At 39.9% G+C, this 21071-nt stretch overlaps 1 protein-coding gene across 2 annotated transcripts in view; it reads left to right on the top strand.

Moving 5' to 3' along the window:
* Positions 1-21071, top strand: part of LOC133463269 (leucine zipper putative tumor suppressor 2 homolog) — a 51522-nt gene that overhangs the window by 24993 nt on the left and 5458 nt on the right. Inside the window, exons 1-5 of one of the 2 annotated variants that reach the window (XM_061744714.1) lie at positions 1518-1809; positions 15444-16094; positions 17798-18460; positions 19687-19809; positions 20666-20812. In XM_061744714.1, coding sequence (XP_061600698.1) covers positions 15477-16094; positions 17798-18460; positions 19687-19809; positions 20666-20812 — 1551 coding nt within the window. In that variant the 5' untranslated portion in view covers positions 1518-1809; positions 15444-15476. Of the gene's footprint in view, positions 1-1517; positions 1810-15443; positions 16095-17797; positions 18461-19686; positions 19810-20665; positions 20813-21071 lie in introns of those variants that run through there. The other variant, XM_061744713.1, reaches the window with a different exon arrangement.

Below are 21071 nucleotides of genomic sequence, written 5' to 3'. Positions count from 1 at the left end.
GGGTGACATGCAGGGTGCACCCTGGACAGGCCTCCAGTTTATTACATGTTCTTCTGTTTCAGATGCATGGGCCAGTCATGGCCATCGAACAGGCACCGTGCAGTTCCTTGAGCACCTCCTCTTTCATCACATACAAAGTTTCATGGACACCTGGTTATTTTATTGCCAAAGTCACACTATAATGGGAGGTCACACAATTGGATTTTTCTCAAAGGAAAATTTTAAATCAACTCTGACTATTATTAGATGGTAATGAGTGTAAACTCTTGTTTGAAACCAAATGACATGAATTGAACACTGCACAAAAAAACTTTAGAATTAAGCATAATATTCCTGAATCTTGTCAAATTGTCTTATATTAAGCAAAAATCAATACTAGTGAAATAAAGGAAAGAAAAGAAAAAAAAAATTCTTGAACAGAATTCTTAAAACCAGCAAAATAATCAACCAGGAGACAAAAAGTGGGGCAAATTTGAAACAAGGCTTTTTAAAACTTTCTCAGAAGTTAGTTTTTCAGTCAAGCATTTTTTCAGTGAGAACCAAATATGCAGTCGCAGCACGGCCATAATGACCATAATTAGCCCCAAACCCCGACAGCAACCAGCTGACATACATAGATGACTATTTTAAGCCATTGACAAGATGCAAAAATGTCATTCCAGTTAAGTGATACTGTGGACAGGGTCCCTACAGACCAATTAATATAATGCTAACTTTGTGAGCATACAGAAAATATATTAAAAAAAGACTGTACTGTACTGACATATTGCTTCAGATGTAATTTTCTTTTGTCAGTATGTTCAAACAGAACTGTACTAATTGATCCTATGACTTCGACTAAAGAGTAAGTGCATCTGCTTTGTCACTTTTTTATGTATGTGGAAACCATATTGTATTTCTTAGTTAAGTTTTGAACATACGTAGCTCAGGGACATCTGTCTTACTTCATCCAGCACCAAAACTTCTAAACCCACACTCACCTTCATGTGCACAAGGAAGCACAACGAGTGTGCAACTGCAAAGACATGCAGAAACACGTTATGTAACTTACCCCATCTGAATTAATTGACACGCCCCCCTGCTCCATATGTAGTTGCTGCAGCTCTTAATCTAGTCGATTCTTATTCAGTAACTACAGAGCTGGGTGTTACGGCAACTGTTAATCATCCAAGGACTGAAAACCGGAGGAATGTGGTGTCACCTTGATGCCTGCGGGCCATTCTGCATGTATGTAAACAGAAACAAACGGTGATTTCTTTTTTTTTTTTAATCTAAATGTGGTTTGTGTTGATGGATGGAATATGTGTGAAAGAAAAAGGGATGGATGAATCTCAAAACTAAAAAAAAGAATAGGGATAGAGTAGTGTGTGTGCATGTGTATGTCTGTTAAATGAAAGCAAACTAGAGGCAGAGGGGCTGGCAGACAAAAGTGGGGGATGAGGAGGAGGAGGTGGGGCGGTGCTAAGGCAAACAGCAGGGAAGGAAAACTGAGAACAGGAACAGTGAAGTGAAGTGAGAAGAGCGAGGAGGAGGAGAGGACAGGACAGGGGAATAAGTGGGCTTCCATTGGAAAGTCCTCGTGCCAGGATTTGAAATCCTGGAGCTGTGCAGAGGCAACGGCAGGAAACTGAGATGTTGTTGTGAAGAGCTAGACTTGGGGGCATAGAGGAAGAGAAGACTTAGAGGAGGAGAATCTCAGCCAACAGAGACCGGAGTGATATTTTAAATTTTTTTTTCTTTTTTTTTTTCCTTTTTTTTTCCAAAAGCGACAAAGACGAGAGGAGACAGCAATGGAGGGCTCTCACTGGGGTGTGTATTGTTGCATGTGTCTGCGTAAGTGTGTGAAACGTGAGTGCATGTGTCTTAGAATCCACAAACTCGGGCTCTCCTTCCATTGTTTTTCTCATCCCGTTCAGCTCACACTTTTCCTGTAGGAAAAACTTTGTATTCATGAGCACCTTGAGCCAGTGTGAAACCATTTATGAGGGTGTCAACTGTGGAAATTACATTAATGGAAATTTTAATGGAAAGAAACAAAGGCTGCATGGCAAACTCATTCACACACACACACAGGACTGGAAACTAGTTTGCTAAGAAGTTGGTGATGACGCCAAAAATATGATATCTGAGTGGTCACAGAACCAGAAAGGGTCTCTTGAAGTTTTCAGGATGGAAGATTCAGAGTCACCTGACCAGCACTGGCTTCAAGTCAGTCTGACTGAAGAGTTTAGTGTAGAAACCTAGGACTTTGAATTTGTTTCAACATCATGATGAGTTTTTAGTGTTGAAATAAAAATCTGATTCTTGACCCTGAATAATCTGCTTTATAAAGATGTCTTGGCTACCAATTTTTAATTTCAGCCTTTTAAAGAAGCTGTTACACCATTTTGGACCGTTGGCCTTGCAGAAGGTTTGGGTTTGAGGGGGGGGGGGGGGGTTGTTATTCAATCCATCTGAACACACACTGGAGATAGGAAAGACCATGAGGCTGTGTGTGTGCACTTCCACCGAAGCATCTAGAAGTATGACCCGTACAGATTGTGTTTTTATCCAGTGGACTCGAAGGGAAGCTTTGTGTCTCTTCTGATGACAAATCGCTCTGTAAGACAGAGGCTGCTGCTTCTCTCATGGCTTCTCTACACGTGTAATTACAAGACTCCTTGCGTGCTCGGGCCCACATTATTGTAGTTTCTCATCAGGTTTGTTTTAGCCTTAGACTGACGTGTCAGCAGATATGTTTATAGACAGCGCTGGCAGGGCTGTCCATTCACTCAACTCTTTGTAGTATCTGCGTTTGTAGTGACTGTGTCATGCTAAGGTTTCATTTAAGGGCTCAGTGAGAGAAGGCTGTAATTACCCAGACGGGACTTTGGCAAAGCTCTCAGGAGTGACGTTTTACTATATAAATGCTCAAATGTTGACGCAAAGATTAACTTGAGCGAGCGAGGTGAAGGGGAGTGAGAGTAGGGATGTGGAAGATGGGTTACCTCATCTGCACTGAACAAAATAAATGAGGTAAATGTGTGTCACATGTTGCAGGTTACAATCTTTTCCAGGCATGTTGACTCATGCTTCCCTTGTGTGCATATTTACAGAATTTAAGGGCTCAGCAGCACCAGCTAGAAGGAAAATGAGGATGTCTTTTCTATGTTTCGCATTCTGTGTCCTCTTTTGTCCTCTTTCAGTTAGTGCAGATTATCAGCATTGTTGGCTGTTTTGAGTCACGACTGCTGAGTGAAAAACTTTGCCTCTGGCTCATCTGCATTCGAGGGGCTTGACTTACCAATAGGTCAATTCCAGTTTGGATGTTCTTCCACTTCACTTTTTTTAATTAAATCCATTTTCTTAAGCTCCGTTGCCAATAAACATCAATCTTTGGTACTGCTTTCTGACATTAAAGGCACATGTGAAGACAAAAGAAAAACGCTGATTTACATGCTAACACCTCAACGGTGTTTTTAACGAAACAAGGCAAGTTGGCTTAATGGAGATGTTTCAGAGTCGGAGGATAAACTGCTAAGTGTGATCTTTGTGGGTGGGCACTCACAACAAAAGGAGCATTTAAATTCCAGTTTGCAGGAAACATCAAGTGCTTGTAGAAGAATCAATGATTCACGTGCTTGAAATCTAATCAATGAGTGTGTAATTAATGTTATTTCCAATGTGCCGCTTTTACTCCTGCAGCTGCAGAGGCCCCGCTGGGGAGTAAATTATGTTCTTCTCTGCACCACAATAGTAGAGTTGTAGAGCCCCTATGGTGTAGGTATGATTCTGAGTGGGGAAAAAATGACCTAAAAGATTATAAAAGGGATATAATGATATAAACTCATTTCCCAGTTCTCTGTAGTCGCTGAGATTGAGACAGTAATACTAGAAGACGGAGAGACAGCTAGAGATTAGAAGTCAGCCTGGCTTGTGTTCAGTTTGCTGAATGAGTATTTTTCATGCCAGCATGTCTCCCCTCCATCTTTCTCACGCTCTCAGCAGTGTGGACAGTCTGTCTGAATACATCTGCACATGTGCCACTTTGCCATGTCAGATATTTTCTCTAAAGAGTAGATGTGAATTATACATAGAAGCTGCCATAGTTACAGCGAGGCGTTGCTGCTTATGTAATAACGGCTGTGGAGCTCATTTCCTAGCCCTTACTGTGTGTTTACGAGCAGCTCGGTGTGTGTGTGTGTGTTTTGCTCTACGTCTGCTAAAATCGGTGATTTGACGCAAAACCTGTGACAACTTTTGTGAAATGTTTAAAAAAAGCTCAGCCATTTCAGATGTTTGGTGGCCTACTTTTCCTCTGTGAAGGATGTGAGTGAGTAAACTGCTCGTCTTCCAGAACAAGTCGCTAGCCTGCCTTCGTCCTGCATCGCATTATGGGTTGTGTTGTCAGTCAGCGTGCGGTTGCTTTCAGAGCAAGATAACTGGTCCTTTCTCTCTGCTCTCTGCCTTCTCTTAAGCTGAAACAATAGCCCTCCACTATTCATGCAGCCCGAACAGCAGGGGGGAGGGGGGCAAGGAAAGTTTAGGAGGGAAAACTTTATTCTTCTCGCCGATGTTGGGACAATGAGAGGTCAGATTGGCCCTGGCGCTTGGATTTGCTCCAGCAAATTCCACGTCGAAGACAAAATGGCACACTCCTATGCTGACAATAAATCATCGCTGCCCCCAAGTGCTGTATTAAATCCAAGTAATCCTGACAAACAGTAGTCCACTGGCCAGAATAATCCCTGTGTCTCTGCCACCGGCATTCTTGATATTTCCAGTGTCTGTGGCTTTGACAACTGACCACTGCTGGATAACTTTCAATGGCTGGAAAATCTCCTGGAAAATTCAACATTTGAAGCGGAAAAGGAATGTCAGCTATAATTCCCCTTTTTCACATAACTGTAACCTCAGTTTTTGCAAGTACCAGCTGACTGCTATGCTTTGAAAGTCTGGTTATTGGGTCTCATCTGATCTTGGATACAAACTAGAATATCTTCATATGTCAGTCCAGAATTAAAAAATAAGACTCAAGACTATTAGACACAAATTATTTAGTCAGATAAATGTTGAAAGAACTGAAGGTTTTACTAGTTTAAGGTGATTTTGTAATAGGGAAGAAGTTGTGTACAGCTGGATAAAAATGCCATCACTGTGAGGATTTTAGCAAGCAGATAATGTGAGACATCACTGTGATCTGATTTGTAAAACAAACAAGATGTAACATGATGTGAGCTGTAAAGGTTCTGGTGAACTGATTAGACACAGCAAGGCTAGCTTTTCCTTATTTTAGCTTCAGAGATAATGTCTTTTATTTACCAAACAGACATGAACTCACCATTGGCCTCTTAACTCTTTGCAGCCCTTTTTGTAAAATCCATAATGTGACTTTATAGTTTGTGTTTCACAAAATACAGCAAAAGTCTGTTTTGATAACAGTATTTGGGCTCAGGTGAGATTGTTGTTGTGTGACCGTGACACCGAGTCCCAGCGCTTCAAAGGTGCAGACTGTAGGAAATCAGTGTTGTCAAAGGACTTCAAATTCAAAAATGGTTTATTAGTTCCCGAAGGGCAATTAATTATCGTTGTTACTCAGTGGAAAAACCTAGTGCAGAAATTTGCCATGCAGCTGGATACATTTACAAAGTCACAACCTTGTGAGAATCCATCAGCATTCAAAGTAGGGCAGCTATGAGCAGGTTTAAGGCACAGTAAGTCAATTATGTTGAAAGAATAGTTACTTTTCTTCAGATCACAGGAGTATTTCTTCATTCACTGTTGAGATAAGAGAAAATGACACTAATGGTTTGCTCCTGATAGCTCTTCTTGATAGCTGAAAGTCAGTTCTGCAAGCAGACAATGGAAGAAGGTTTCCGGAGGCAACATTCCAAACACATCCTCAAAAGCTTAAAGGAACTATCAAAGAATATCATGAACAACTAGGTTTCAGACTGTTGAGCAAGTTGTTCTTTACTGAGAAGGTTGGCAGTTTGATCCCAAGCCTCTCACTTTTAAAACACTAAACCCACGATGTTTCCAGAGGCATGTGAGCTCTCAACCACCGCTGGTCTGTAAGTGTTTAATTTGGTGAAAGCTTGTTTTTTTAAAGAGCCGTGTTGAATCGAGAGTGCGTTCAAAATGTGTTAGACAAAGTAGGCCATTTAAGATTCATGGCCATGGTTCAACAGGCAAACAGCCTTTTATTTTAATATTGTAATTATGCTCCTCCAGCGGTACATTTTCTGGTGGATTCGGGGGAAATAAATTGACGTATTCAAATAACAAGTTGTTGCTATTTACTTGCAATTAAGTAGAGAACTAAACTACAAAATTAAGGTAGTCTGTAATAATATTCTTCCTTTTTAACTCTTTATGTGACTCGATTAGATATCATTTGTTTTTTAAAATAAGATTTTTTTTTAAGTCAGTACAAAAGACATGGTGATTTTGAACTATTGTTTATTTTGATAACATTTTACTTTAAAGTAGAGCTAAAATTATTGCTCTAATTTCACATAATACACATAAATGGGTCCATTTGCTGCCATTTTTCTATCATTTTAGTTTCTTTACATCTATTTTCTTATGGACAAAAGCAAACACTTTGGTGGGTCTTCTAGGGTTTAGTTCTTGGGTAACTAATCATGCACCCTGACATAAATGTGCATCATTGCATGCTATGTTATGTTATAAATGTGTCATGTAAGAGTCACAGGGTACACGTCATCACAGAACATGTGAAGTATTGAGTATGTGAGTATTAGTACGGTATCGTTTTAGTGCTTTTTTTCAGTTAAGCCTCTGAATGCTTCAAAGTTGGCCCAAAAGGTCCCTTGATTGATCATGCTTCTTTTCTCTTTTTATTTGCTTTTTTTCCTTTCTTCTTTATATTTCCAATGTCTATACAGGAAGTGTATAAGTTTCTCTGGGGTTGTATATGTTTGTTGGTGACAGAAAGAGAGAGGCAGACTCAGCTTTGGTCAGTTCACTCTCACCTCCGAATTGAGGCCAGATGCTTTGAGATGTTAAAAAGCAAACCTGTCTGTTTTTAGACTGCAGAGACTCACAAAACACACTCCCTCTTTCCCTTATTCACTCTCTCCTTCCTTTCCTTCCTTTGCCCACTCTTCCTGTCTCGCTATCTCATTTCACCCCTTTGCATGAAAAAATTGTGGGCCTCTGCTGCCATGACAACCTCTCCAAACAGAGGGAGAGGCTTAAGCCTGCAAAAGCAACAATTGGTTATAAAAGAAGAGGAGGAAGAAAGAGAGAAAAAAACAGAGACCTGTTGCCAATTACCCCTGTGCAGACTTACTTTTTATGAAAGCTTATTAGTTTCACCTCAGAAAACTGCTTTGGTGAAGTCAGAGCTCCACATAAATACACAACATTGTTTTGTATATCGCTCTGGTTTGAGTGAAAAGAGATTGGATTCTAATATGAATGGTTAATCATGCACACAAATACATTGTGAGGCCTTAAAATCCAGCCATGTGGGGGCAGGTGACAATGAGCAACGACTCAGACAGACATTCATTGTGTTGGAATGGAGACATAATATAACCTCAGGTCCTTCAGTGAAACATGAAAAGACTTTTACAGTGGCTGACTTCATCACAAAACCATCCTCTTGCTTGTCTGAAGTTTTATGGTGGAGTTTCAGTTGGGAGATGGATGACAAATAAATGCGAGAGTGAGGTATGGACTAACTGCCTTCATGAGGTAATCTGTTGCTGCCTTGTCTGCACTTGCAGATTCTCTGTTGGTAGCAACTAACAATTGCTATTATGACTCATGTAGATTTTTACTCTGCCTCCGTCTCTCACCTTTATACACTGTGACCACTGGCCCCGTATTAAAGGCCACCCAGGCTCTGTGCACTTAAGTGCTGTGTTTCTCTTTCTTTGAACAGGTACTCAACTTTAAGCTTGCTTTATTTTTGAAAGGATTAACTGTCTGGCTGCTATTTTTTTTTTTTTTAAACCTTTTTTTTATTGATCACTTGTTGAAACTAAGGAAACATAACACAGAGTCCTTTTCTTTTTTCTTTTCCTGAGTGGTTCTCATTACCCTCGCCCATACAGTATCGACTCTGATGTGACAATTTTATTCTTTCCACCTGTTGCACTCAGCTCCACACTGGCTTTGCCTTTGTTAGTCACGCTGTGGTGTTGCTGTTAAATAATGGGCAGATCAAAATCTGGCAGCAGCGATGAGCCGAGGGGGGGGTTTGTATAAAAACGGCGATGAAAAAGAGAGTGATGGATAGAGGGAGAGGAATATTGCAGTAATTCAGCACAGGATACAAGGAGGAAGGATAGCAATGAAAATAATCAGGAACAGGAAAGAGGATGAAAGTGGAGGAAGAATGGGAAGACTCTTAAAACATGGAAGATGTTAAAAAGTTAAAAGGTTCATTGAGGCAGCTGAAGTTACTTTTCATCAGTCCTTGTGATGCACATCTTTGCAAATAAAACCAACTAAACAACAGATCTGGGCATACTATGGAAAAAGCTTCAAAATTAAAGAAGTTAGATGCAGCTAGCATAATAACTTTTTATACATGTATAATTTGTGTATACAAAAAAAAATCATAGCTAACAGGTTACTGTTAATTTATATGTGGACAATAGTTATCTAACTGAGCATACATAAGTGAAGATATGATTGTGACAGTTTTATTTCAAATTAAGTAACCTTGCCTTTAGGATATCATTTGTATAATTATTTAAATTTGTTTTCCTCACAAAGAATAATATTTTGATCTGCAAAAACTTGTCTTACCTATTCATTTTACTTTACATCTTATTCAGTAGTAATGAATACAGTAATCATTTAAAAAAGACAAACACTTCTATCTGTGTGTTGCAGTGTTGTTAGATTACTAATTTCTTGGTTATTTAAGCCAGTACAGTACAAATAAAAACATTAACTGCATGGACAGTAAGCACACTTTGTTTCTCGGTACATTATCAACATATAAACAGATCTCCACATAACTATTCACAACAAATATTCCTCATTTCCGCTGCTTTAGACCTCATGCTGTAGTAAGTGGAAACAACTTGTAGCCATGGCTGTTATGGTTTATTAAAAGTTCAGTTTTACTGTCTATTATCATTACAATGCTTGAGAAAGGAGCAAATGTGAAAAAAGAACGCGGCCCTCATAACTCCTTCATAGTACTGCATGTTCGGGAGTAGCAGTAGTGAAGATAAGAGATTGTGTTTATCCTCCCATTTAATTTTGGTAGAACTGTTAAGGTGCTCAGATCGCCGTACTTGCCAAATCAAACTGGATTATAGATGCTGGGTTTTCCCAAGCACTCTTTCCCCTTGGGAGCCTCTTCTTGGACTACCTGTTATTGGAAAACCCCCTTAAATCCCATCCATCACCCCCACCCGCAGCCTGCCTTTGTGTCCTCGCTTCTGAACCCTTTCTTTCCTGCTTCCTCCTCATTCTCACTTTTCCAACTCTCTCCTGGGCCCATCACAGTCTCCGGAACCGCTCAGAGGTTGTGTGTGATTGGAAGGGAAAAAAAATCTTCTGCTGCAGAATAATGGGCTTCCTCTCCTGGTATTATTAACAGACTTATCATAACAGGATTATTTCCCCGTTACAGATCCAAGTTCTGGATCTTGTTAGAGAGCTACCTGGGAACTTCTCTCCTCTGTCAGTCCTGCTCTTACTCTTCTTGGGTCAGCTTCCATGTGGAGGTTGAACTCCCACAAGTATTTGGTGTATTTCTTATCCATGTCAGAAAACAAGTGAGGCTGCCTTTGAAGTACTCAGCATCATTTGAAAGTTTTAGAGAGTGAGGATGTAGTGTAAAGTGCCCCTGGGTTGATCCCATATTAGATGCCTGCAGCATTATTGGAGTTTATTTTTAAATGCTGAATCAAATGCCTCGCTGAGAGAAACGCCTCATGAAAGAGTATCACAATGATTTCAGGTACTTGAGATGTTTTCTATATTTAGCGGCAATGACCTTTTTTTTTTTTTTCTTTTCCTTTTCTCTGGCAGCCTTGTGTTGCTGACAGCAGAGGAAGATGAGTGTTATGAGGAAGGTGGTAGGCAGGGCAGATGGAAGGATAGTGAAAGTATTTTCATAACTTCAGATGAGTGTTTTGAGAAGAAGAGCTTCAATAACTATGAGAACCAGCCAGTGGGTAACATCAGAGGGGGAAATTAGCCTTTGAGATTTGTTGCCTGAGTAGCCAGAACAAAAGCCCCCGGAGAGGTCACAGGGGTGGGGGTGTAGAATTAAACCAGCTCCCTGCCACTCATCAGGGGGTCACAGGGTAACAACTTCGGTGGGAGGGGGGTCAGAGTTGATTGTTGCAGAGGGTTGTTAATTCTCTTATCCTTGCCTGAGAAGTCTTGTTGGGGCCTGGAAGAAAGAGGGGGAGGAAGAGGCGGCAGCATAAAAGGTAAAGGGAGGTTGTGAGGCCTGACTATTTTCGCCTGGGAAATAATCACATACCACACATAGCTTGATATCCTTGACTCATGTGGATCCATGGAGTCAGTCTCCTCTCTTTCACCCCCTGTTTTTGCATACATCTTCAGAGTTTAGTCAGTATAAAGTGATCTAACTCACCCTGCTAAATAATTATTAGAAAAGGAATCACATTGACTGATTAAATACCACTGTGAGATTTTGGTCTGTACTGTAAGTCCATTTAGATCTGGACCCTCTGGTGACGAGGGAGCAGAGGTGGACAGAGTACTCGACCCCAGTACTTGAGTAAGAGTACAAATACTACTGGTCAAACTTTACTCCGTTACAAGTAAAAGTAGCTCAGTCAAAATATTACTCGAGTAAGAGTAGAAAAGTACTTGCTTTTAAAGGTACTTAAGTATCCAAAAGTAAATGCTTTTAAATTTACTTTAAGTAAGAGTAAGAGTAAGAGTAAATTTCTTATTTTCCACATCAGTAAATTACTATATTTTTTCTAAATTAATTGTTGCGGTATGTCTTGACTTGTTGCGGCTCTGTCTTGACAAACGCAGGCTACTTTGGCGGTATCGTTTTGAGGAGGCTTGACGTATTTCCGCTTTACGTACATCCCAGTGGAGAGCGTGCACTGTGATAGGTCTCCTCCTTTGACAAAAACAGCTTGTGTCCAATAGGATTTTAGGGAAGAAGAAAAAAGAGCAGACCTGAAAGTAACTAGTACTTTTCAGTCTTCCTAGAAATTTACTCGAGTAAAAGTAAAAATATTTGTCTTGGAAATGTATTCAAGTAAGAGTAATAAGTACCAAAGAAATCTAATACTCAAGTAAAGTACAAATCCTCTGGATATGTACTTAAGTACAGTACTCAAGTAAATTTACCCCGTTACTGTCCACCACTGCGAGGGAGAGACAAGGACACTGAACTATTGGATATTATGGACAATTCCAACCACCATCTGCACATTGCCATCAGCAACCAAAGGAGCCTCTTCAGTGAGAGAATGCTCCTTCTCAAGTGCAGGACTAACATACTTAGGAACTCCTTTGTCCTTCAGGCCATCAGGCTGCTCCTCACTTGGGGGTAAGAGCTAACAGGTAGCCACTATCCACCTCATCATAGTAAACAGTTGCTGTTTTTTCCTTTTCTTCAACAGCAATACTTATTTATCTCTAAAAATGGTCCTCATATGTGCATTAATCTGTCAACCACAGTGCAATAACTTAATTTTATTTAATCTTACTAAATAACTTGGTCAATTATCCGCTGTTCACTTTTATATTCTCTGAGAGCATATATTTTGTTATTTAATCTTATGTTTTTTGTATTTATTTTCTTATTTATTTACTTTGTGCGGACTCTTGTTGTATACACTGACCGGCCACTTTATTTGGTACACTTTGCTAGTTTGGTTGGACCCCCTTTTGCCTTCAGAATTGCCTTAATCCTTTGTGGCATAGATTCAACAAGGTACTGGAAACATTGGGTACTGGAGCAAACAGAGAGTTTGCTCCATATTGACATGATAGCATCACGCAGTTGCTGCAGATTTGTGGGCTGCACGTCCATGATGCAAATCTCCTGCTCCACTACATCCCCAAGGTGCTGTATTGGATTGAGATCTGGTGACTCTGGAGGCCATTTGAGTACAGAGAACTCATTGTCATGTTGAAGAAACCAGTCTGAGATGATTTATGCGCTTTATGACATGGGGCTTTATCCTGCTGGAAGTACCACCAGAAGATGGTACACTGTGGTCATAAAGGGATGGACATGATCAGTAACAATACTCAGGTAGGCTGTGGTGTTGACATGATTGGTACTAATGGGCCCAAAGTGTGCCAGGAAAATATCCCCCCCACCACTACACCACCACCACCAGCCTGAACCATTGATACAAGGCAGGATAGATCCATGCTTTTATGTTGTTGACGCCATATTCTGATCCTACCATCCAAATGTCGCAGCAGAAATTAAGACTCACCAGACTAGGCAACGTTTTCCAATCTTCTGTTGTCCAACTTTGGTGAGCCTGTGCAAATTGTAGCCTCAGTTTCCTGTTCATAGCTGACAGGAGTGGCACCCAGTGTGGTATTCTGCTGCCGTAGCCCATCCGTCTCAAGGTTTGGCGTGTTGTGCGTTCAGAAATGCTCTTCTGCATACCTTGGTTGTAATGAGTGGTTATTTTACTTACTGTTGACTTTCTATCAGCTCGAACCAGTCTGGCAATTCTCCTCTGACCTCTGGCATCAACAAGGCATTTGCGCCCACATAACTGCCGCTCACTGGATATTTTCTCTTTTTTGGACCGTTCTCTGTAAACCCTAGATATGGTTGTGGGTGAAAATCCGAGTAGATCCGCAGTTTCTGAAATACTCAGACCAGCCCGTCTGGCACCAACAACCATGCCACGTTCAAAGTCACTTAAATCACCTTTCTTCCCCATTCTGATGCTCAGTTTGAACTGCAGCAGATCGTCTTTACCATGTCTACATGCCTGAATGTAATGAGTTGCTGCCATGTGATTGGCTGATCAGAAAGTTGGGTTAAGGAGTAGTTGGTAATGTCTACCTAATAAAGTGGCCGGTGAGTGTAAGGTGCTGGAGACTAAATTTCCCAGGAGTCATCCCAAAGGGATCAATAAATATGTCTTTGTTTTTCTGCCCATGCACACGTCTATATGGTTCATTATGATAAAACAACATTTCCGAACCAAAAGTGTGCAGTTTCACTCGTCATCATCACTGCTGATGGTTTCTTTTGAGCATGTGGAGTTGCAAAAGCCTTTTCCTTAAAATCTTGATCTTTTCCTTAACCAAAATTAGTTGTGAAGGTGTGTAAACATCTTGAAAGAGTGTGTGAGAGCAAAGCTAAAAGGGAAAAGTCTCACAACAGTCAACAGTCTGCAAAACTTGCAGTAGAAACATTGATGTCCCACTGGTGTCATAATGAACAATCACAGTAGTAACTAGCGGTGTGTATTGGCAAGAACCTCATGATACGATACGTATCCCAATTCATGTGTCCCGATACAATACGTATTGTGACATTGTGATATATCAAAGTATTTTACTTTGTTAATTTAGTCAAAAACATGATTTGCTTTATATGTACAATGGAGGATGCTTATCAAGGACAAACTGAGTTAAAATGTTGTTTTTAAATAACTTCTCCACTTTATTTAACTGTGTTGCATAGGTGCTTTGTAGATTAAGTAAAAAAAAAAGCCTTTGCAAACAGTGCAAAATAAAGAACACAGACACTTAAATTTGCTAGCCAAATGTGTCAATGAACACAGAATATCTAAAATAAATTCTATTGTTACAGAAACATAAACGTAGAATATGATTTTCCTAATAAATCAATATTAGGATGATATTAAGGTGATGAAGTATCACGATATATCGCTGTATCAGTATTTTTTCACAAATTCTAGTACCAACTCTACACTGTCAAGGCATCATTGATGAAGCATATGTTGACTTTGCACGTTACACGAATTTCCTGAGAAATATCTATCATTTCGAGACACATAAAATGGTATTGCCTGAGGTTGAAGGTTGAATCCTTTTTTTTTTTATTTCAGACAACCTAATTTGACATTTTGACCCATTTAGACCTTATATTTAAATGCATCCTTGGAAAATCGATCACAGGAGACCAATGCTAATGCACGGTCAGAATACTTCTCAGAACAGATTGGATAAATCAGGTTGTATTTGAAGGTCTGGGACATTTGTATCCCCTTTTTATTTACGGTCTGAACATGAAAGCATCCTGAGATACTACAGATACTACATGCATGTTTACTTGCATGTAGATTCTGTCAGATCCCATCACTCAAGATGCATTTGGGTACAATTTTAATGCCGGGAGTGAACACGGGAGCTAAGCACTGGCAACTTTTGTCCAGATTTGTGTTGACATTTTTTAGACAAATCTAGGAAATCCAGTACAGAAAACAAAACTGTCAGCAAAACACTAGGGACATGTGAATCATGATAGGTCCACTTTGTGTGAATTGTCTAAAGCCCTGTTAGGTTTTTGTGTGACTGGCTTAGTCCTGGCAGCCTGTATGAAGCCACGTCAACAAAGGATTATTCCAATTGGCCAGGCGGCCCAGAGTTTGGCACAAAGGAGCGAAGGCATTGAACACTGATAATATTATCTGCAAATGTACTGTAGTGCTTAGTCTGCCACCACTTAATGTGTTAATAATATCTATTCATGATTTTCTTTCCAAAAATAGTGCGTCCAACTTATGCTGTTGTTGGTTTCTTCAAAGTTGTTTTGACAGCTGTGAGCACTGTGATAGTAAAACAGTGAAGGGACTGGATTTCAAAGCCTGCCAGAGGTAATACGCAGATGACAGCTCAGTTTCAGACGAGGTCATCCAGGAAAATTACCGCTGCAGATGTAATGAGTGTGTCTCGTTTCTGTCCTTCTGTCTGTGTGCCTCTCAGCTTCTAATCATTTCTCATACTTTTCTTTATCCCTTAAAGACCGTCAACTGTTCCTGTGCGAATGCAGGTTCATATATTTATAACCTGTGGTCAAATATCGCTCAAGAACTATGGCAATTATGTTTCATTCAGATTCAATTCAAATTAAAAAATGCTTTAATAATCCCTGATGAGAAACTGATTCATGTCATGTGTAAGTTAAAGCCTTATTGTAATATTTTCATTTCACTGTTGGCCTTCCAAGGCCAAAAAAGAAAAATGGCACCTGTATTGCTGGGAGGATTCTTAGCATATCTGTATGTACAATTTGCTATAGAAACCTGTTCAAATTCTATTTACATTGAGTTCAATGTGTCTTACCAGGTAGAGTCATAAACATCCTTAAAATTGGTCCCAGACAGAAGAATTGTTTTGAATATTTAATGAAATACCTTGCATGGATGAAGCCCTGTTACAGAACATGTAGAATAGGTTCCTCTTTTGCATTTAGAGTTTTTAATTGAAAAGGTGTTTTCTCTCTCTCTCTCTCTCTCTCTCATCAGAGTTCGTGGTGTGTCTGACACAGTCAGGCTGCCATGGCTCTGGTTCAGGCACTACCTGTGAGTGACCATCCCAGTCCAGGTCTTGACATCCAGCAGTGCCGGCCATTATCGTCCCACTCCCCTTCAGCTCCCTGCTCGGGCCCCTGCGGGCCGTGCAGCTCCGAGACAATCATGGGTTCAGTCAGCAGTCTCATATCAGGCCGGACATACCAGGAGAAGCACTGCAGGGCTGCCAGCGAGTTCACCACCAAGCCACGGCGCTCCACACCGGCGACCAGCTGCTTCAGGCTTCAGGATAATACCCTGCGCAGTGGCAGCTCTCTAGAACAACTGTTGGTTACCAGCAGCCACACCCAGCCTCAGGCCCAGCTTCTGCCGCCCCCACTCCCCACCAAGAAGCAGCCACGGCCTGGAAACTCTGCTGGGACTGGTGCAGGTGGAGCAGTCGCTGGAGCAGTAGGTGATTGCACTAATGGGAACTTTGGATATGTGAGTGATGAAGTGGTGGTTGGGGACTGGAACGACAACCTGGTGCTCACAGTTGCAAGCCCCTGCAGCGACTCTGAGGACCAAAGGGACAGCAGGACTTTGAACGGAAACATCAGTGGGCCTCCCCCAAAACTGGTCCCAGTGTCTGGACAGCTGGAGAAGGTGAGAAGAAGAATGTTTAAGTACAATAATGAATTAGCCAGACACACATATACATCCTACTATAGATATTCATAAATAACAAACTACAATATAGACATTATATAAGTGCTATGAAGTCCTTAAAGACAAGATAAGACAGTTAAAAGTATTATTTTTATTATACTATAATATATGGTATAATAAATATATTGTTTATTTTTGAAGCCAAAAAAAATAAATCAAACCCTTCTTTAAGATCGGGTGTGGTCTTTTTGTGCAACAATAACTACAACTAATTACTTTTAGTAATGAGGCCAAAACCATGATACTACCACCACTATTCACAGAGGCAATATGGTTCTTTTGGTGAATGTTGTTTTTTGACTTCACGACAAACTACAATTTAAAAAAATAAATAAATAAATAAATATATATATATATATATATATATATATATATATATATATATATATATATATATATATATATATATATATATATATATATATATATATATATATATATATATATATTATATTTATATATATCTTGCTGTTATCTGCCCATATGAACAGTTTTTCAGGGGGTCCCTGTGATCTTTATCAAATTGCAGATATATTGTTCATGTTGGAGAGCACTGTTTACTTACTGGTGACTTATGAAGAACAAAATCAAAGTTTATTTCTATAGCACATTTAAAACGACAAAACTACCGACCGTGTTCTTGGAGCTGGTCCACCGCTCTTGTGGTGGATGTTTTGAGTTGAGATGCAGACATAGAAAACAGGTTTACAAACTTTTCCTGAAGTCTGGAGGGGTACGGTGGAGTTTGAATATTCTTGACTTTTAAGGTAGTTGTTATCATGATCTTATTTCAAGGTTCATCTGCAAGCTTTTGGCAGAACTTTCACCGTCACATAACAGTCTTCCGAACAAAGTGTACTCACTGGTAAAGTCATTGATATGTCATCAAAAACTCATTAGAAAGACTAAAAGGTACTCTTGTGATACATAGGAAATATTTCCAAAAACTCTTAAATGTTATCTGCAAAACTTATTTGAAGGTTTATTTAATGATTTATGTTGTATTACTGTTTTCTGTGAAGCAATATAGAAAACAGATAAACTGCCTTACTGGAAATCTCTAAGTGACTGTCAGCATGACACTGAATCTTTTGCAGCTCTTTTAGGGCTATTTAGTCGTCTATGACCTCTATTATAGGACAACATTGTCTTCAGTTACAGCTCTAGATTTCATGAGGGGACATTAAATAGCACGTGAGGACATTTTTATCTACGTTCCATGGGAATTATTCTGCATCCATACAGTACGTCATTCTTCAGTTGACACGAGTATCTTTGCTGCTGCTGTGAACATTTTTCCAGGAGGTTACCTCAGCTGTCTAATTGGTTATTTATTTCTATTGATCCTGAGGGTGGCTTATTCACTTGGCTGACAGTCTCAGACAGATACTCACCTTGCAAAAACATCACGATCAGTGTCAGAGCTCCATTACATTCAGTGATGTATTTAGCGAACCCTGAGGAAGATCATTAAAAAAAAAATGCTTACTGAACAGAAGAAGAGTAATCTGACTAATAAGATGTGACCTCCCGGCTTGTAAATTGACCCTTTCTAATCAGCTTTTTTCAGCCATAGATAATTAGCACACATGAGGCTTTATAATTCCCTGGTGATAACTTTTCTAATGTTGTACTTTCAGAATATGGAGAAAGTGCTCATCCGTCCTACAGCATTCAAGCCTGTGGTTCCCAAGAATCGTCACTCTGTGCACTACCTGTCACCACGGCCAGGAGGCAGCACTCTGTCCGAAAGCCAGGCCAGCCTCAACCTCCTCCTGCCCCTCGGAGGATCTAACAGTACCAGCGGCACCAACGGGAACGGTGGAGGCTGCAATTCCGGCTCTGACGGGAAGCGTAACTCATACAGCAGTGGTCGCAATGCTCGTGGCAGCCAGTCCTGCTCCATGTCAGACTCGGGGAGAAACTCGCTCTCAAGTCTCCCAACTCACAGCAGCACGGGCTACAGTTTGGCCCCCAGTGAGGGCTCCAGCTCAGGTTCTGGATTGGGGGCCCAGTCTGAGCCTGGGCCGGGCCTCGGCCGCAACACTTCAGCTGGAAGCGGGAGTCACGGCCACAATAACTCAGACAGTGGACGTTCTTCATCGAGCAAGAGCACTGGCTCAGGGTCGTTGAGCGGGCGTGGGCAGCCCTTGTCTGACAGTGGGTCCTGTGGCCACTCGTCACCCCCTGTGGAGGGATACGAAACGGTGGTGAGAGAGCTGGAGGAAAAACTAAGGGAGCGAGACCTGGAGCTGCAGCAGCTCCGGGAAAATCTGGATGAAAATGAAGCTGCAATCTGCCAGGTGAGACACAAAGACCGTTCACGACGCAGGGAGCTTTCATTCAAGATGCCAAACAATAGGGATGGGTGATATTTTACCGTTCACGATAAACCGTCAATAAAATTCCCCACGGTAAGAATTTGCCATCTCACGGTAAAAACGATAAATTGAGGAAATGAGAAAGAAAGAAAGAAAGAAAGAAAGAAAGAAAGAAACGACTATCATTATTGGGATAAATGCCAGAAAGAAAGAAAGAAAGAAAGAAAGAAAGAAAGAAAGAAAGAAAGAAAGAAAGAAAGAAAGAAAGAAAGAAAGAAAGAAAGAAAGAAAGAAAGAAAGAAAGAAAGAAAGAAAGAAAGAAACGACTATCATTATTGGGATAAATGCCAGAAAGAAAGAAAGAAAGAAAGAAAGAAAGAAAGAAAGAAACGACTATCATTATTGGGATAAATGCCAAAAAGAAAGAAAGAAAGAAAGAAAGAAAGAAAGAAAGAAAGAAAGAAAGAAAGAAAGAAAGAAAGAAAGAAAGAAAGAAAGAAAGAAAGAAAGAAAGAAAGAAAGGACTATCGTTATTGGGATAAATGCCAAAAAGAAAGAAAGAAAGAAAGAAAGAAAGAAAGAAAGAAAGAAAGAAAGAAAGAAAGAAAGAAAGAAAGAAAGAAAGAAAGAAAGAAAGAAAGAAAGAAAGAAAGAAAGAAAGAAAGAAAGAAAGAAAGAAAGAAAGAAAGGACTATCGTTATTGGGATAAATGCCAGAAAGAAAGAAAGAAAGAAAGAAAGAAATAAAGAAAGAAAGAAAGAAAGGACTATCGTTATTGGGATAAATGCCAAAAAGAAAGAAAGAAAGAAAGAAAGAAAGAAAGAAAGAAAGAAAGAAAGAAAGAAAGAAAGAAAGAAAGAAAGAAAGAAAGGACTATCGTTATTGGGATAAATGCCAGAAAGAAAGAAAGAAAGAAAGAAAGAAAGAAAGAAAGAAAGAAAGAAAGAAAGAAAGAAAGAAAGAAAGAAAGAAAGAAAGAAAGAAAGAAAGAAAGAAAGAAAGAAAGAAAGAAAGAAAGAAAGATTCCCGTTGATGACACTTTTTGTATTGGTATTTATTTTATCGTTATTGGGATAAATGCCAGAAATTATCGTGATACATTTTTTTGTCCATACCGCCCATCCCTACCAAACAAACAAGTTGATGTGACATCAGTAGAGGTGAAGTACTAAACTCTGACCTCTCACTTTTTTCGTTTGCTGTGTAAGGTGTACGAAGAGAAGCAACGTCGCTGTGAAAGAGAAATGGAAGAGTTGAGACAGAATTGTTCAGCAAAGATGAAACAGACCTCTCAGAAGGCTCAGAGAGCACAGCAGGTGCTGCAGTTACAGGTAGGATCCGTGTTCACAGATGGTTTCATGCACTGAAAATAAAAGTAAAGTAATGGTGAAAAAGTTTTGCTAATCAGTGGGTGTACATTCCCAGAAAATATCAGTCATATTTTTCATCTAATGTTCTACCTTTGTACACGTCTAGCTTTGTAATGAACCTCTCCCAGTTGCAGATGTGTACGATGCACATTTCAGTCATTATTAAATGTAATTATTGAGTCATTAGTCTAGAGCAGGGGTCGGCAACCGCATGCGGCTCTTAAGCGCCGCCCTAGTGGCTCCTAGAGCTTTTTCAAAAATGTTTGACCTTTTTTTTTTTCCTTTTTTTCTTCTTTTTTTTCCTTTTTTTTCTTTATTCTTTTTTTTCCCTTTTTTTCTCTTTTTTTCTTCCTTTTTCCTTTTTTAATCTCGACATTTCGACTTTTTTCACGAAATTATGACTTTTTTCTCGACATTTCGACTTTTTTCTCAAGATTGTACTTCAACATTAATCTTGACATTTCGACTTTTTTCCTCGACACTGTACTTACATTGCATTACTTACAAGTACTTACATTATACTTACATTATGTACATGTACATTAATCTCGACATTTTGAATGTTTTTCTCGACATTTCGACTTTTTTCTTGACATTTCGCCTTTCGCCATTTGCCTTCATTCTAAGGCTTATACATACAAGACTTTTAATTTTTTGCGGCTCCAGACACATTTGTTTTTTGTGTTTTTGGTCCAATACGGCTCTTTCAACATTTTGGGTTGCCGACCCCTGCTCTAGAGAAATGTCTTTGGATTGGATATTTTGATTTGATCTGTTTTAGTACTGAAAGTAGTTTGAAAATATGCTTCTTTGTCAGGTATATCAACTACAGCAAGAAAAGAAGAAGCTGCAAGAGGACTTCTCCTCTCTGCTGCAGGACAGAGAAACCCTGGAGAGGAGGTGTGCCACCATTCAGAGGGAGCAGACTCAGCTGGGACCACGTCTGGAGGAAACCAAGTGGGAGGTGGGTTCCAGTCAGACACTGAGAGGATGCCATTGAATGTCAGGAGCAGTGTGATGACTAAGGACCCTAATGGGGAAAGCAATGTCTCTGTTTGAGACTAGCAGGCAACCTTTGATCTTTTCTGTCATACTGTATGTACCAAGTATAAAAGCTCCCCAGAAGAGAGATGACTCTCGGCATCTCAAATTATCCTCTTTAGTTTTAAGACGATTATATGTTTGCTTTTAGCGAAGAAGCAAATGCAAAATGTCAGGCTATA

This window comes from Cololabis saira, chromosome 17, assembly GCF_033807715.1.
Source record: "Cololabis saira isolate AMF1-May2022 chromosome 17, fColSai1.1, whole genome shotgun sequence".
NCBI lineage: Eukaryota > Metazoa > Chordata > Actinopteri > Beloniformes > Belonidae > Cololabis > Cololabis saira.
The sequence above is the reverse complement of the archived record's forward strand: the minus strand, read 5'-3'. Positions and strand labels throughout refer to the sequence as shown.